Genomic DNA, 18,612 nt, shown 5'->3' with positions numbered 1-18,612 from the left:
ACAAACTCTGCACATGTCCCTCCCGCAGCATTTTCCTCCCACCGCCCTTCGGAGCACGTTTGGCGCCGTCATCGCCGCGCTCAGCTGGTTGGCTGGTTTGAATGTCCACTGATTTCCGTGATTGGGCGAGCCCGGCAAGCTTTGCGCGGCTGGTTTGAAATCTCTTCAGTCTCGGAGTGGCCGGCTGTGAAGAGGAAGCTGTTCTCTGGTAATGGCGCTGTATGGTGGGGGAGGGTTGGGGTGTGCGGGTGTTGTCATTTGGGGTTCGTGTTCCGGACTGGCTGTGTGTGTCCTCCGGGCTTCCATTGTTCTGTTTGACAATTCCAGTGTCACCAGGAAGCCCTTTGCTTCTCCTGGACATCACACTGGGGGCTTGTAATAGAAGATGAACTACCCCCCCCCCCCAGTGTATGGTAATAGTATGGCATGCTGGGACTTGTAGTTCTGCTCCTGCCATGTGTCTGGTTTACAGTCTGTGCGATCTCGCCATACATTGTGCTATCAGCTTCCTGTTTACTCAGGAGCTGCCTCGTCTAGCCAAGCAGGCAGGCCAGTACAATCAGATTGTATGATGAGTGCTGAGCTTAAAGCTGTAGTAAATGGCATCATTACTTTAAATGGGCACACTGCAGTGTCATGGCGTAGGCCTCATGTACATGGCATGGAAAAATGGTGTTGCTAAGGGCGTCTGAGGGCCGCTTCACACCATGAATCAAACAAGAACATGCTGGGTGATCCATTTAAATGGGCTGAAATCGCACCAAGATTAGTGCATGCGCTACTTTTAAAACGCACAGCAACCGGATTAAATGCCACGATTGTATCTTGATCTGATGCATGCAAAAATACTGTCTGTGGCCTGCGTTTGATATGTCACTAAAGCATTTCCTCACCCTACAAATAACAAAAAGTCACCAGCTATAAATACTGTAGCTGACTTTTTTTAATAAAAGGACACTTCTGGCCTGTACATGCAATCAAAAAATACAGTTTTCAAAGTGATCGTATGATAATCTGATCGTTAGTACACAGCTTTTATCTGAAATTTTCTAAAGGGACGAACCTGAACATTTCTCATACTATATACCAGATCGTATGATTATTTAGGGCCCTTTCACACGGGCGCTCTGTGTGTCCGCAAATCATCCTATTTTTTTGCGGACATAATGTAAGTCAATGGCATTGCGGATGTCAGCGGAATACCATCCGCTGACATCCGATTTTCTTCCTTTCAATTCTGTTCCGTTTTTTGGAAGGGAACAGAACCCTATTTTTCCTCCGTTCAAAAAACGAAAGAAAGGAAAATGGGATGTCAGCGGTGTCATCCACTGACATCCGCGATGCCCATAGACTTGCATTATGTCCGCATATCATCCGCAAACATACTCCGTGAAAAAAAAACAATGCCAGAGTGGATCGCAATGTGGTCCGCTCCGTGTGAAAGAGCCCTTATTCTGTACAGTTTTTGTCTGAAAATACAAATGCATTACATCACTTCTGAATTTTTATTCGCTCGTATGAGTTTTTGTATTTTAGTAACTTTTTTTTCTTTTATACGAATCTAGCATCCCCATTAAAAACAAAAAAATCATTCACCTGAAAATCTCATCCTATGTGTTAGGCTTTAGGCCTGCCTTAGATGATGCAATTTTCTTTTCTGCGACCATGGGTTGCAGGAAGAAAAAATTGCTGGATTTCTTCAACACAGTATTTATGTGGGGAGTCCCTCCTGAGGAGCCATTGTGTTCTCCTGGCAGAGGGGGCCGTTCTATCAGATTTCCCTATCCCATCAGATTTCCCTACCTGCGTCATTTCCGGTTGAGATCAGCTGTGGATTCGTCATGCAGCAGCTTGTAGCTGCGTCACACGTCCTATTGAGCATGCGCAGAATAGGTAGGGAATTTTGATAGCATCGTAAGGGGTCAGGCAAAAGTCCTAGTGTGCATGCGCACCAACGGGTCGGGCAGCGAGATCTCTTATAACATCCATCCGATCTCCATGGCCCACACTGCGCCAAGGCGACGCTGCACCGACCCGACAATCCGATTTCCATGCCCCACACTGCGCCCACCCCAGAGTAGGGTAGGGAATAGGATTGTCCCATTTGTTGGCTCGGCACAGTGTGTGCCATGGAGATCGGATGTATGTTTGTTATAAGAGATCCCGTTGCCAGATCCGTTGATGCGCATGCGCCTGCTCATGTGCACTAGGACTTGTGCCTCACCCCTTACGATAACAAAATTCCCTACCTATTCTGCTGGTGCATGATGTGGGTAGGGTTTTCTGATAGAACACCGTCCCTGCCAGGAGAACACAGTTGTGTATTGCTAGAGGCTATATAGCTGCTGGCAATAAATGGATGTAAAAATCTGATTTAAGGCTCCATTCACACCTGGGCGTTTTTCAGCTAAAAAAAAAACGTTCCAAAACGCCCAACAAGTAAAACCCCATTCATTTAAATGGCCCCTGTTCACATCTGAGCGTTTTAACGCCTGAAGCAAAACGCCTGTAGCTGAAAAAAGTACATGAGCTTCGTTTTGGGCTGATTACCAGCGTTTTTGATAGATGTCAATGCCTGCCTCCAAAAAACGCCTGAAAATCGCGGTAAACGCTATGCTCAAGTGTGAATGCAGCCTTATAGTTGTACCCAAGTTGATTGATTGGATCAACTTGGGTACAATCGGCCTGCCCATAGATGGTTTAAATTTCGACCGGTTCAGCAGAGATTTGAACCATCTATGTGCGGCTATATCTGACCAGAGATCTAGTGCTGTCTTTACCAGGACTAGTCTCCAGGTTGACAGTGTCATTAGTGTGGGAAGCCAACTGTGACTGCTCATGGCTTCACAGCCAGCCTCCTGCTGCTCATGCTTGTGTCGTGCTGCGCTTTGTGAATGGTCCTGCAGCCTTCTGGGAACTGTGACGTGTCCCAGAAAGTTTTTTGAACTGGTGTCTAAACTTTCACTTGGATCGTTTAGATCAGGGATGTCAAACTGGCAGCCCCCCAGCTGTTGCGGAACTACAAGTCCCATCATGTCTCTGCTTGTGAGTCATGCTTGTAACTGTCACCCATGCAATGCTTCATGGGACTTGTAGTTCCGCAACAGTTGAAGGGCCACCAGTTTGACACCTGTGGTTTAGATCTGTGTGCAAGTGAAAACGGGTACCTTTCATAACTAGGTGCCCACTCCCCCCCTCGTAAAAATGACGTGCCAAATGTGGCAGGAGGAGTGTTCAGGGGCATAAAAGCATGACTCAAACCTGCATTTCAGAGAGTTTTCCTGTGTAATTTACACCCGTAATAGATTGAGTTTATGCTCATACATGTGTAAATGCACCTAAAAACATGGCATATTTTGGCAGCATTCTTTTGTACATCTGTGTGCATGAGACCATAATGTGCTAGTTTGTACTGCATACCAACACATTATGACACACTTACCTTTAGGCCCACTTACCTTTGTGCCTCATGCCCACAGGTTTGTATGTGTGGAAGAAAAAAAAAAAGAATGGATGGGGGAATCCCTCTGTGCTATTCTGATGAAGAGGAGTTGACCTAGTGATCAACTCCTCTTGAATTGGAAACCGAGCCCAGCTTGAAAGCGAGCCTGCTTGTGTGCCACCATAAGTGGCTTCCTGTGGTGGCACACACAGAAAAGGTGGAGCCTGGGACGCTTGGGGCTGCTCTGTGCAGTCACTTTAAGCAGGAACTCAGTGATTGTGTGCAGTTTGAAGATACTCCAGAAACAATCGCATGTCCAATGAATCCAGCCTTGTCTCGCCGCAATGTATCCTGCACTGCCATCTTCTTTCTTGGTTGTGTTGGGGCCCCCCCCCCCCCAAAAAAAATAAATGTTTGATTTCCTGAAAGAAGGGGGGTTAGGGAGTAATCTTAAACTCTTGACTGTGTAAGGCAAAATCAGCTTTAAAGCTTATAGTCAGAATTTTGCAAGAGTTGTCCGTTTTACCATCGGTGAGAAGTGTCCCTTGTGCTGTTGGCACCTGTCATTGTTTAAATCTGAAGTCTTTGCTCTACAGCAGGGGTCTCCAAACTACGGCCCTTCAGCTGTTTAGGAACTACAATTCCCATCATGCCTACTCATGTCTGTGAATGTCAGATTTTACAATGCCTCATGGGATGTGTTCGCAACAGCTGGAGGGCCGTAGTTTGGAGACCCTTGCTACAGAACTCCCCCCCCCCCCCCCCAAATTACACCTGCAGCTGTAATCCTCTGCTACTGCAGGTTTTTTTTTTTTTTTTTTTTTTAAAGCTGAGGGACCAGTCAGTCATTTGCCCACCTTTTCCACCCCCTCGTTCATTTATACAAGTTGTACTATGGTTTCAATGAATGAAAAGTGATCTATAAATGGAGGAGCGGCAGAAAAGAGGTCCACTGCCTCCATTTATCACCTTGCTTTCAGGGTGGCTGTATGTTGGCAGATAGGCTAACTTCTCACCATCTATTTAGTTTATTTCTGTACCGCTGGGATCACCAGAAATTTTGCCTCTGAAGGTGAGCTCATTCATAGACAACTACTACATAATTTAGTTACTAGTGATACTTTCTAGTGTTCCACGTATGATCAATTGGAGGTCATAATGGAGGTGATTACAATTCAGTAGTGAATACATGTAACACAAAGAATTGTCTGGGAACCTGATTTTATTGTAGGCTTCAAAAACTGCTGACTTTGTAGTGATCTCTTTTGTTATAAATGCCTCTCCCAGGAAGTCAGCATTAATGGAATTTAGGCTGTGCCTGCGCAGCTCAGATTACATTAAAGCGGAGTTCCACCCTCAATCAACTTTTCCCCATCTGCTTGCTGTAAATTACCTGAAAAAGAATTGGATAATTTTTTTTTTTTTGATGCACTTACCTTGTTTTTTAAAGAAAATATACTTGCCTTCCTTCCTCTTCCTCCCTCTGCGGCTGCGGCCCGTGCCGTCACTTCCTCCTTGCATTGACTCCTGGGAGATGGAACGTCATCGATTCCAGGAGTTAATGCGCTTGCACCGGCCCTGCTCGTCACTTCCGGTGCAGGCGCGTCATGCCCAGAAGCTGTGCAGGATGACGCGCCTGCACCGGAAGTGACCAGCAGGGCATTCTGGGACTCCGACGTCACTGAAGAGGGCATCGAAGAGGACGGCTCTGGCTTCAGCTGCCCACACCTGAGATGGCAGCGCTGGACAAGACATTTTCAAGGTATTTCTTCTAAAAGGTAAGTGAAACGGGACAGTTAGAGGCTCATTGCTTAAATGCACTAGCCCTGGCTGTCCCGGGGGTAATTTTATCTGAGAGAAAAAAAATTTTCATGGTGGAACTCACTTTAACCACTTAAGCCCTGGAGGATTTGGCTGCTCAAAGACCAGGCCCTATTTTGCGATTTGGCACAGCGTGACTGTAACGGATTGCATTATGTGAAGTCTCTGCAAGTCGCGCCGAAGTTGCGGTGCACGCGACTTCACAGGTCGCCCCCCCCAAAGTCGTGTTGCGCTAGTCTGAATGGGCTCTTGCCTAATTTGGATTTTATTTAAATTCCAGTTTCTCACCATTTTTGTTTAAATTGCATAAATTGTGTGGATGGAACTCTTGGTGTTTAATCAATGCACATCATGGTGAAGAACAAATAAATATTGTTTGTTTTGTAGCACTTGATTTTTCTATTTTGTATTGTGTTTTGCAACATTGTTTCAATCTGAGGTTTGACTGCTGTATTTGCAGAAGACTTGGGCCTCATGCACACTAGACAATTTTGCAGCTGCTGTTTTTGGCCTCAGGCTTTTTTTTTTTTTCCTTTCCTGCAGCCAGTTAATTTTCCCAGTATGTTATCCTATGTCTATGCACAAGTAGCCTTTTATTAGCGGTTTATGTCAGGGGGCTTTTTCAGCTGTAAAAACACTCTGAATAATGCAGCAAAATGCAGCTATTAGGCTTTTTTTTTTTTTTTTTTTTTTTTGAGCCATAAGCTTTTGTAGCATTATAGTTTAGCTAAAAACGCTGCAAAACTCATTCTACAGCTAACGTTACTGGTGTTTAAAACATCCAGTGTGCATGAAACCTAAGGCTTCATGCACACCAGAAAGCTAAAAACTGCTTTAGAAACGCTGGATAAATTGTTTTAGCGTTCTTGCCAGTGTTTAGCTGTGTTTAACCTAGTGTAAGCTATATTTAGTAGCTGTAGGATTAAGGAGTGGGGCGGCTGGCGTCATTAACCAGTGAATAGCTGGTTAGGGAGCGTGCTGGGAAGCTGGCTGTCGTGTCCTTAATGGATGAGCTGTTAGGGCACTCCCCTCTGATAGCTGAATGTAAAAATTAAAAAACAAAAAACTGCCCCCCCCCCCAGTGTAGATTCGTTCTTCGCCGACCCCAAAAATATGCTGGAGCTACCCGGTGACATCGACCTTTAGTTAAGAACTGTCACATGTTTCTAGGCAGTGACAGCGGGCGTTGTGCTTGGGGGAGGGGGGCCCCCCCCACGCTAGGTTTTTTCTTTTTTCCTCCCTTGGCAAAGGGTTTTTTTTTTTTTGGGGGGTTTTTTGTGGATGCCTATAACCTCCACGGACAGTCAGGCTTGATTACAGGTTCCCTCCTCCCATCCTTAAAAATCCCTTAGTGAGCTGGTCTTCCCCCCCCCCCCCCCCCCCCCCCGTCTGGAGTCTGGTGGGGGACTCGGGGCAGAGGATGCAGCAGAGACCCTTGTGGTCTCCCCTGCTATCCCTTCTCTGTAAAGGTCCTGGGATAGGGTCTCCTGCCCTTCTAGTCTGGAGGGGTCCCAGTGTTGGAGACCCCTAGGTACATGCCCCACTGTATGTGGTGTGGGTATAGTGCAAGAACTGGTGCGTAACAGCCTCCCCTAATGTGTGTCCTACCTTTTAGGAGGAGACAGCTTTTGGGGGCACTCGCCGATTGGCCACAGGGAGAGCCAATCAGCGTGTCTGGCGGACTCTGTCCACTGGGCACCCGCAATCGTTCCCCGTGGAGACAGAATGGCGGTCTGCCGATGTAGTCACAGCAGACTGCTGTTCTTTCAGTGATGGACACAGGGATCCGGTGTTCCTTCTATTTAGGAACACAGGTCTGTGTTCATCCAGCAAGTCCTCCACCCCCCCCCCCCCCCAGAGTTGCAAAGCACCCCCATAAGTGTCAATGTCAGGTGTCCGATCCCCTAAAAATCACCGATCGCTGCCATTACTAGTAAGAATGAAATAAATAAAAATGACCTAAATCTTTAGTTTGTAGATGCGATAACTTTGCGCAAGCCAATCAATATACACCTATTTTGATTTTTAACAAAAATATATAGCAGAATACATATTGGCCTAAAATGAGAGATTTTTTTTTATTTATTTGTTTTATTGGCATTGTTTTATAGCAGAAATTGAAAAATATTTGGTTTTTCAGAATTGTCACTTTTTTTTTTTTTTACTCAAAAAAAAAAAAAAAAAAATTGTTGAGGTGATCAAATACCACCAAAAGAAAGCTCTATTTGTGGGGGGAAAAAAAGACATTAATTTTATTTGGGTACAGCGTCGCACAACTGCGTAATTGTCAGTTAAAGTAACGTAGTGCCATATCGCAAAAAATGGCCTGGTCATTAAGGGGGTAAAACCTTCTGGTCCAGAAGTGGTTAATGGCACTTCTGCTGGGCCATAGTGATGTAACTCCTGCGCTCAAGTGCAGGAATGATCTCATCGAGGCAAAGATGGCAGCGCTTGTAATCCATGGGATTGGAAGCAGTGCTGTAGGGGACATTATGATGGGTAGGCTTGCCATAATGTGCAGAGCATACTAGCACATTATGGTATATACCTGCAGGAGGTAAAGTTGGCAAGTTTTCACTCTGGCTAAAAAAAAAAAAAACTTTTGACTTAAAGCGGTTGTATACTCGTGAAGGGAATAAAAAAACCCTGCAGGACAAAGGCATATCATTATGAAATACTTACCTTGAGTGCATGCGCTGCTGTCAGCGCCTGCATGCAGGTTTGATATTTCCTAAACTGTGCAGGTTTAGGAGATATTATTTGTACCTACAGGTAAGCCTTATTATAGGCTTACCTGTAGGTAAAAGTCAAAAAGCAGAGTATACTACCGATTTAAGTATGTCGGCAGCACACACCGAGGACCATTAAAATAAAGTCCAAGCGTTTATTTGGTGATCATTTCAGTTTCAACTGCAATGCTTCAAGGACATGCAGAATCCCCTTTGTCACATCCCTGAAGGGGTCCTGTGTGGCCATGAAACGTTGAACTGTGGCATGATCACTGAATCAAGCTCCTGAACTTTATTTTAATTAGGGATGCACCGAATATTCGGCGGCCGAACATTATTCGGCCGAAAATAGAAAAAATAGCACTTTCGGTGTTCGGCCGAATAATTTTGTGCCGAATAATAGGGCTGAACGATAGTCGATATGATATCGACTATCGTTCTGTGGCCGTAGGCGATATTCATATCGCCGAGGTCACGATATTTACAGGGGGAAGGGACTCGGAGGAGGACAGGAGGACTCACAGACTTCCGTGAAGCCGGGACACTTCAGCGGTGAGCATACATTACTCACTCGTGCACTGCAGCCCGCCCCACACATTCAGTGAGTCTTACTCTCCTCCCTAGTTTTTTCAATGGCACATTCAGGAAGCCAATCACGCCGTGATTAGCTGCACAGCGAACCAATCACGCGTGCCTGCACACCTGATTGGTTCCGCTGTGCCGCTACTCACGGCGTGATTGGCTTCCTGTATGTGCCATTGAAAAAACTAGGGAGGAGAGTAAGACTCACTGAATGTGTGGGGCGGGCTGCAGTGCACGAGTGAGTAATGTAATGTATGCGGCTGTGCTCCTTTCCAGGCTCCTACTAGTCCACCTCCAGCCTCCTACTACCACCACTATGAGAGACTGTCACTGTATAATCTGATCGAGTCCACACTGACACTGACTGTCACTGAGTAATTGATGTTACCACATTAACCCTGACCTGCCCAGTGCCCTGTATCTGCAATTAAAATTTCCAAGGCTGCCTGCATGCTTCCTGATTTCCATTCCCAGCATCCTTCCCAATCCCTACAGTGTCACTAACATTAACCCTATGGTAAAAGGCTGCAGTGTGCACTGAATCCCATTCCCTACAGTAACATTTAGGGAGAGAGAGAGAGACATGAGAGGACAAGAGAGAGAGAGACATGAGAGGACAAGAGAGAGAGAGACATGAGAGGACAAGAGAGAGAGAGAGACATGAGAGGACAAGAGAGAGAGACATGAGGACAAGAGCGAGAGAGAGAGAGAGAGAGACATGAGAGGACAAGAGAGAGAGAGTGAGGGGACAAGAAAGGACAAAAAATTGGCAAAATAAATGGAAAAAATGCGAAACACCGCGTTCGGTATTCGGCCTTCGGCCAAACATTTTATTATTATTCGGCTTCGGCCAAGAATTTCATTTCGGTGCATCCCTAATTTTAATCATCAATGGTATGCCGGTGACATATACTTTGGCCTATGGTACTGGTCTCCAGCCAGTAGTTACTTTATTGATCTCATCCTCCTCCAAATCTTCAAATTCCTGTTTTTTTTTTTTTTTTTTTTTTTCTCTAATTTGATTTGACCTACTCTTAAAGGGTGACTGCTTTTTTTTTTTTTTTTTTTTTTTTTTTTTTTTTTTTTCTCTCTCTCTCCATGGTCCAACTTTATGGAGGAACATCACCCTCTTGCTCCTGGGATGGACTATGTGATTTGTAGTTTTGAAGTGCACATTCTAATGTGTACTGCTGGTTCCAAACAAATGTAAGCGAGTGGTTCAGGCGCTCAGGGAGAATGTTACAAGGGGGCAAAAAAGAACATAACTATTTCATGAAAAATAGTTTGCAGGGCAATTGAATACTTTCAAAGGGACATGTAAACTTTTCCTCAAGCAAGCTGTGAGTGCTGCTGTCCAGAAACTAGGTTCTGGCGGGGGTATTCCTTCGCTCACCTCCATGTGTGTGTTTGGTCAGCTTAACAGCCCTCCCCTCTCCTTCCCTTCCCTACACGTAAGGAGAATAAGGAACATATGGTAGGTTGTGCGGTCACATGACTACTAAAAAAGATTTTCAATATAAATGTTTATTTTTGTGTATGAATTTAGGGCCAAACCACTTGCTGTACAACAATGTCCTTTAGTGTTCAGATACTAAAACCTTTTTTCTTTCTTCCAGGAATATTTGCAGAGATTAACAGAAATGGATGAGTATGCAAAAATAGAAAAAATTGGAGAGGGTAATTTTTTTTTTTTTTTTTTTTCTCTATAGCAAACCTATACTTCTACAAAAAAATGTAACTTGACGAGTCAAGAATACAAAGCACGAACAAGTGTTTGATCACAGGCAGCTGTTTGCACAGTTGAGATATGCAGAATACTATCAAAGATTATCATTCACACCAGCAACATAGGTTGGTGCGAATTGTAGCAGCAGGAATCTTCTGATTCCGGTTTCAGCTCTAAGAAGGTAGATGAGGCTGCTGGGCCCCCTTCACTTTGTCAGGTCTCTGCCGACTGCTGGTATTCCCTGCTGGAAATGCACAGTGTGAGGGCTTAGAATAGGGTGAGAGAAGTAGTCGGAAGAAAAGGGAAAGGAAGTAAGATTGGAGAAGGTGGGGGGGGGTGGGGAGTGAATGGAGACAGTCGGGGGGTTTCAATATTAAGTCTGGGTAGGCAAAGGTGTGGAGCCATCATGATTCCAGTAGACGGTGGATGACGTCTCACAGGAGGTAGGTGTGTGTGAGCCACGGTTCCCAGACTCCACCACGGTTCCCAAACTCGCATGCTGCCATGAAGTCTAGGGATCAATTTCTCATTAATCAAAGTCCAATTGACTTGGAATTTAACCTCAGGCACCGATATCTGTTTAGAAAGTCGGCTTTTGTTGTGGTGAGGATGTGGGTCATAAGATTACATTGAGCTAATTGACAACCCATCAGGTTCCTGAGCTTTAAGAGGATTAATTGGCATTACTTTCCGAAAGAGCATGCAAAATACTATATACTGTACTTGCGGCCAAGCAAGTTGAACCTCAGGACAGTTGTAAGGGTGCGATTCTCAAATAAGCCTGTAGTAAAGATAGGTTTGCCAACATCCCTAATGGTATTTTGGATTTTTTGGTGCCTCAAACCAAGTAGAAGGTGGAACTATACGGGCAAGAAAATTATTATAGATTTGTTTTTTAATTTTAATAAAAAATTATTTCAGATTTGTTACAATATACATACAGGAGGTATATACACAATGGGCAGAGCCCATGGGGTGAAAGTAGTGAGAACGAAAATTGTGACATAGTGTGAAAATTGTGACTTGTGATGTTTTCTTGCTATCCATGCTATAGACTCTGGATACGCCATTCCCCTCGCAGGAGGACAGGAATGAGCACCCTCCTGGGAACAAGCCACAAGAGACATACCCCCCCCCCCCCTCCTCCTGATGACGACAAATACACAGGAAACCCTATAACCTGCACAACTGGTGAAGCATTTTTTGCAGCCAAAAAATCAGCTGGTTTTCAGCCCTTACAAGCGGTGGAAGCTCCCATGTGACAATAGCAGTAAACTGCAGCCACAAAATTTGGGGAATGAGGAAAAGGGAGGATAACTGGTCCCTGGTGTAGACCTGGAGCCTCTGCATACAAAAAATAGACTGATGATATCCTTGATAAAGGCACAGTTTGAATTCTAGCCGAAACGCGTAGGGTGTTTCTGTCGCATCCAGGGTCTATAGCATGGATAGCAGGAAAACAAGTCGCAAACTTCACACTCACAATTTTCGTTCTTTCCCACTACTTTCACCCCCATGGGCTCTCTGCCCATTGTGTATATACTCTTGTATGTATATTGTAACAAATCTGAATAAATTATTTTTTATTAAAAAACGTATATAAAAAATGTTCTTGCCTGTAAAGTCCCACTTCTACTTGGGTTGAGGCCACAAAAAATCAAAAGAACCCCAGGACAGGACCACCAAGTGTGATAAAAGGAACCAACATCCAAACAGCCATGAAAGCAACAGAATTTGGGCTGTTTGTGTGGCTCAGCTAGGGTTATCCTTGTCTACATTTACTCCTTTTGACAATAGTCATTGACTGGCTGCTCTGTTCATCCAAGGTTTTCAATACTTTTAGCAATAACAGGTATTAGAAGTGGTCTTTGCTTTCCTTTGACTTCACTGTTTTTTTTCTGAGTCAATGACTCAATAGTATTGAGGCCATACAGCCAGGTAGGGCTACTAATTTCCATTAATGGTAGCCTAAGGCCTCTTCCACATGATACTTCTGTTTGAGCATCTACTTTTTCAGACTTTTTTTTTTTTTTTTTGCGCGAAAATCTGTTTTGCACAGTAAGTAAATGGGTATTTGCGCGCATGGGATGTAAATTACTGACAAAAAATGCAAAATTTTCTATTTAATTTTTGCTTACTGAATGCACAGGGCTTGTTTACACGCCTGCATGCATAGCCACATCACTATTAATGGGCTTTATTTTAGCTCAGTAAAAAAAAAAAAAAAGCTGTACTGAGCTGTAGCGTGCAAGAGGCCTTAATGTTTTAGTACAGGTTTCCCATGAAGTCACTAAAAACTTAAGGGCCTGAGTCAATGGGCTTTTGTTTACTCTAAGCAAGTTTGGCTCTTTGTCAATCAATTCTCTATGGTAAAGCAAAGTCTGCTTAAAGCGGAGTTCCACCCAAAAGTGGAACTTCCGCTTTAGGGAGTCCTGACCCCCCGACATGCCACATTTGGCATGTCATTTTTTTTGGGGGGGGGGGGGGGAGCGGGTACCTAGTTTTGACAGGTACCCGCTCCCACTTCCGCTCGGAGCGCCGCGGCGCCCTGAGCGGAAGTTCTCCTCTCCCCCTCCCTCCCTGCAATCTTCTGGGACATGTCAGAGGTCCCAGAAGATTGCCGGCCAATTACGGCGGGCAGCGCGACTCGCGCATGCGCAGTGGGTACCCAGCTGTGAAGCCGCAAACTGTAACAGCCGGGTGCCCACAGCAGTGATGCCGGTGCCGAGGGAGAGGATCGAGGCTTCCGGCGGCCGCATCGCTGGACCGTTGGACAGGTGAGTAAATGGCTGGAACTCCGCTTTAAGTATGGATGCAGCCAGCTATTAATCAGGCATCCAAATAGATCAAAACAATATTGTCAGATCCAACCAGAGCCTGGAGCGACTCTGCTTCAGCATCTTATAGTGGGCAATAGCCAGCTCTTGGCTAGAAGGTAAGGGCTACTCCCATGACCCACGAGAAGTATGGCAAAAAACTACAGCATATTGCTACCCCCCCCCCCCCCCAAATCCAGAACACGCTGCAAATGCAATGAGTACTGCATTTGTAACAGATTGCAGTGTATGCGCGCTGTAAAGGATGTCTGCTACTATACACTTGTCAGTAAATTCTGAATCTCAAACTTATGCCATGAACACAATCCCAAAGCCCTGTAGACACAGGTCATAACAGCTGCTACACTGTCAACTGCCTTACCTTGCACACTTATCAGCCTTTAGTATGCTGTGTTTTTAGTCTCCCCGAAAACAATTTGAATCCTGAGGTGCTGAACTTACATTCAAGTTAACATTTAGCTGCCTTCATAAACAATTTAGTATTGTAATTATTAGAGCATATGTATTGTCTTAAAATACTTTTCATAAATGACTATGCCCATCTGTTTTCTAGGTACTTATGGGGTTGTATATAAAGGGCGACACAAAGCAACTGGTCAGATTGTTGCAATGAAGAAAATCCGTTTAGAAAATGAAGAGGAAGGAGTTCCAAGCACAGCTATCAGAGAAATCTCTCTTCTTAAGGAACTTCAACACCCCAATATTGTATGGTAAGTGGAACTCCTCACTAAACGTATATTTTTAAAAGATCATGCATGCATCCTTCCTGCCAGCTGTGCTGCTAAATCCTGATCTGATACTGAGGAAGCTTCTGCTGCAGTCTAAAGAGATACTGACCTACAGGAGTGTTGATCTTCTGGGTCCGTAGCTGCTGTCTGGTTCCTCCCTCTTGCCTTCCTCCACCCATTACAGAACAAAATGGGGGCATATCGGAGGAAGAGACAATTGATCATAGGGACCCAGGAAAGGCACTCTTGAAAGCAACGGTTTCCCATTGAACTGTGTGGCTGAGGATTGCTCGGCATCATTGTAGACAGCAAAAAGGTGGCTGTGTACTGTCTCTTAATGGAGAGATGCCTTGATTTAGGGAGTCGACTATAGAAACAGCGTTGCTTGTAGATATTGAATTTCTTATGAAATGCCGTTTGTTAAAGCCTTTATAGTTTGTGATCTGAAAGGTGAAATGCACTGCTCCAAAAAAAATTCAAGCAACGCTTTGATTTAAAAAAAAAAAAAAGGTACAGGTGGTCCCCGGGTTACGAACAAGATGGGGTCTGTGGATTTGTTCTCAAGATGAATTTGTCAGAACAGATATAGTTTTAAGTGTACCTCTAGCCCAAAAAATTACATATTTTGGATAGCCTAGGGAAGGGTTAACACCCCTGTAACATTTGTTTTGCTGTCTGTGCCCCTGTTCAGAAGATTTTAACTAGCCTTCTGTCCTCATGACAATTTGATTTTTAAAATTTTTGGGTTGTTGAAACAAGGATTAGTGATAAAGCTTCAGTGGAGACATATTTTTCCCATGAGAACTCTTACACGAGTGAATTTCCCTTCCTAGGGGTAGGTTTCCTCTGACTTCTGTTGTCTCCCTCTGTAAGTAGGAGTCGTTTGTAAGTCAGATGTTTGTTACCCGGGCACTGCCTGTATAGCATCAAGTCATTTAAACTCCTGGGATATTGATCTGGTCAGTTAGGTAGCAGAGGGGGTTGTTCAGTTTCAGCTACTTTTGGTGTTCTTTGAAATTACAGGTGCACTAGATGGGTAACAATGAGCTAATCTCCAAAACGGGAATCATTTTGAGGTGGAGGCCGCTGACTGCCCGTTTTTCACTAGTTTTGCATTTTGGCCAGGGTCAGTATCACTACTGGTAGCATGGTGATACCTGGACCATATAGAGCAGGGATCTTCAAACTACAGCCCTCCAGCTGTTGAACCTCATGTCCCATGAGGCATTGTAAAACTGACATTCACAGATATGGCTAGGCATTATGGGAATTATAGTTCTTAAACAACTGGAAGGCCATAGTTTGCCTGATATAGAGGTTACACAGGCAGTCCAACTCCTCCAGGATGGCACATCAATATGTGCAATTGCCAGAAGGTTTGCGTGTCTCTAAGCAGTCTCAAGAGCATGAAGGAGATTCTAGGAGAGCTGGACAGGGCTGTAGAAGGTTCTTAACCCATCAGCAGGACTGGTATCTGCTCCTTTTGTGCAAGGAGGAACAGGATAAGCACTGCCAGGACCCTACAAAATAATCTCCAGCAGGCCACAGTTGTGAATGCCTCTGACCAAACAATCAAACAAAATTCATGAGGCGGGCCTGACGTCCTCTAGTGAGCCTTGTGCTCACTGACGGCACCGTGGAGCTCAATTGGCATTTGCCATTAAACAGGAGAATTGGTAAGTCCGCCACTGGTATCCTGTGCTTTTTACAGATGAGCAGGTTCACCCTGAACACATGTAACAGGCGTGGAAGGGTATGGAGAAGCTTTGGAAAATGTTAGCTGCCTGTAACATTGTGCAACGGGATCAGTTTGTTGATGGTCTGGGGAGGTGTATCCATGGAGGCAAGCACAGACCTCTACAGGCTAGACAATGGCATCCTGACTGCCATTGGGTATCGGGATGAAATCCTTGGACCCATTGTCAGACCCTATGCTGGTGCAGTGGGTCCTGGGTTCCTCCTGGTGCATGACAATGCCCGGCCTCATGTGGTGAGAGTATGAAGCCATTTCCCAGAGGATAAAGGATTTGATACTATTAAATGGCCCCCACGCTCTCCTGATCTAAAATCTAATAGACCACCTCTGGGACATTGTTTTGATCCATCCGAGGTCGCCAGGTTGCACCTCAGTCTGTTCAGGAGCTCCGTGATACCCTGGTCCAGACCTGGGAAGAAATACCCCAGGACACCATCCGTCGTCTCTTTAGGAGCATGCCCAGGCGTTGTCAGGCATGCATACAAGCACGTGGGGGCCATAAAAACTGAGTACTATTTTGAGTTGCTGCAATGAAATTTCAGAAAAATGGACTTGCCTGCTGCATCACTTTTTTACTTAGATTTTTGGGGGTATCTTTGAGTTCAGCCCTCTGTAGGAGGATGATTTTTATTTCCATCAAACGATGTGGCATCCTTTCATTCCGAACACATTACCCAGTCCATATCAGTATAGATATCCAGCATGATATTTTTCCCCATTGAAACACATCACATCTCAAAGTGTTCCTTTAACTTTTTTTGAGCAGTGTCTAAATAGTGGTGGTTTGAAAGGAAAATGTGCTGCAGTAACACTGGCTTCCTTTTACTGACCAGAACGTGTGACAAGTGAACTTTGTTTCAGTCAAGAAGTAACTAAAATTGGCATGGCTGCCAGACTACTATAATTTTACAAATGTATTTTGGTAATGTAACCTTAAAATGATAGTTAACCTTCAGAATGTTAAGCACTTTCAGCGGCTGACCAATCACTAGCCAAGCCTGTTACTTTTACTCGCCTATGTACTGTTCCAATTGGTGCCCCAGATTTTGTTTCAGGGTGGCAACTTTCTTGCAGAGTCATTTGGTGCCCCCCTTGCATGCAGAGCTGGAACTAGAACTGCATCCCCCACTCTGTTGGGGGGGGGGGGGGGGGGGAGTGCACAGAAGCACATGCTGTGGCTGCAGGTCAGTCACATGGAGCAACTTTTTAACAGAGAAACTTTATTTTTGGATTATGTGGTGCTTTCCTGAGAAACAATGTACTATACAAATGGTTGTGTATGGAATTACAGATGTGCATTCTCTTATAGATGGTATTACAGACGAACTAAGATGTTTGTGTTTTTTTTTTTTTTTTTTCCTCACCCAAGCCTTCTAGATGTTTTAATGCAGGATTCCAGACTATATCTTATATTTGAGTTTCTCTCCATGGATTTAAAAAAGTATTTGGACTCCATCCCTAGCGGCCAGTACTTGGACTCTATGCTTGTTAAGGTGTGTATCTGCTTTTAAAAGTATGTTCTGTGCAAAATGTCAGGAAGATGCCTCCTGTTTTTCATGCTGGTTTTTCTTCTACAGAGTTACTTGTATCAGATTCTACAGGGCATTATATTTTGTCATGCCAGAAGAGTCTTGCACAGGGACCTAAAGCCTCAGAATCTTTTAATAGACAGCAAAGGTGTCATAAAACTGGCTGACTTCGGTCTGGCCCGTGCGTTTGGAATCCCAGTCAGAGTTTACACACACGAGGTATGTCAAACGTAATACAAATTTCTACAGTGCTTGGTGTACAAATTGGTAGGTTTCATATTGAGACCTACAAAGACCAACTAACCCAGCTGCACACTTTTGAAGTAAATACTGCTCTGGGTGCAACGCTCACCACTTTTCCAGTACTGTCTCCACTGGCAGTCCTGGCTGCCACTTTCTTTTTTTTTTTTTTTTCCCTCGGCGTCTAACTCTCAAACTTGAGCCCTTGAAGATGTGGATATGACCCCTGGTGGTTGCATCCTCGCACTAGCCAGGAATCAAGGCACTCCTGGCCAGTGCAGCATTTGCCCATCATTACATGAACCTGTCCAGCCTGAAGACTGCAGGAAAATGAATGCAGCTCTGTACTGAACATTAAAAGTGTGGCCAAACCTTATTTGGCCAGACTTGACTTCTAGGTCACAGGAGTGCACTTATTTCTGCTCTCCTGTGACCCAGATTCAACAGGCATCAAGGTTCAGCCCACTGTTGGCTATTGTCACAGAGCTGGTCCAGGCTTTGGAAGGATCCCAACTTTAACATTTGGGATCCACCCAGCTGGCTCAGCTTCTCAGTGAGCAGCTGAAAGCCTGAACCAGCCACTTCTGCCCTTCCACAGCCCAGTGCTCCAGTAAGTGCTGGAGGAGCAGAGCGAAAGGAATAACTCTCTCCAGCAAACCTTGGGAACTGATCAGCAGTCATGTGATAACTGACTATATGGTGTCTTCTTTTTTTTTTTTCTCTCTTCTCCATTTTCACATAAGGGGCTTAGAGCTGGGGGTGGAAGAAAAGCATTATACTGGCCTTCTAAGTGAATGGTAGTGTTTGGGGAGGGGGTTGGTGTCGACACAAGTCTTGGCCATTGGAGGACAGGCAAGCTGTTCTCCCAGCACAGCCAGAAAACCGCAAAGGCTGGCATGGATGTGCTGCTATGCCTAGTGTGGTCAGTTTAAATTGGGAGGGCTTGTACATTCATCAGGTTTTTTTTTACTCAAAGAAAGAAATGCAAAGGATAAGATGCATTTTAATAAAAGTACAGTATATGGTACAACATACACCAGGCATATGAAATGTTGGGGTAACATACACTTTTTTTTTTTTTTTTTTAGTATGCCATCTGTAAGAATTAAGGCCCATCAAGAACTAGAACTCCCAAAAGACTTAAAGTCAATTTGAGCTTGCCAAAAAGTGTTGTATAGTCAATTTGGTCAAGCTTGACCCTTAGACTTTGGGGATGTAGGCT

General features: G+C 44.7%; 1 protein-coding gene across 1 annotated transcript in view; it reads left to right on the top strand.

The window, feature by feature from the left end:
- The first annotated feature begins 114 nt into the window (after positions 1 to 114).
- Positions 115 to 18,612, top strand: part of CDK1 (cyclin dependent kinase 1) — a 38,694-nt gene continuing 20,196 nt past the window's right edge. The window contains exons 1-5 of the mRNA XM_082269137.1: positions 115 to 208; positions 10,191 to 10,251; positions 13,691 to 13,847; positions 16,991 to 17,114; positions 17,199 to 17,369. Of these exons, the coding sequence (XP_082125263.1) occupies positions 10,215 to 10,251; positions 13,691 to 13,847; positions 16,991 to 17,114; positions 17,199 to 17,369 (489 nt within the window). The 5' untranslated portion in view covers positions 115 to 208; positions 10,191 to 10,214. The remainder of the gene's footprint in view (positions 209 to 10,190; positions 10,252 to 13,690; positions 13,848 to 16,990; positions 17,115 to 17,198; positions 17,370 to 18,612) is intronic.

Source organism: Pelophylax lessonae, assembly GCF_965119305.1.
Source record: "Pelophylax lessonae genome assembly, chromosome: 9".
In the NCBI taxonomy this organism is placed as follows: domain Eukaryota; kingdom Metazoa; phylum Chordata; class Amphibia; order Anura; family Ranidae; genus Pelophylax; species Pelophylax lessonae.
The sequence above is the reverse complement of the archived record's forward strand: the minus strand, read 5'-3'. Positions and strand labels throughout refer to the sequence as shown.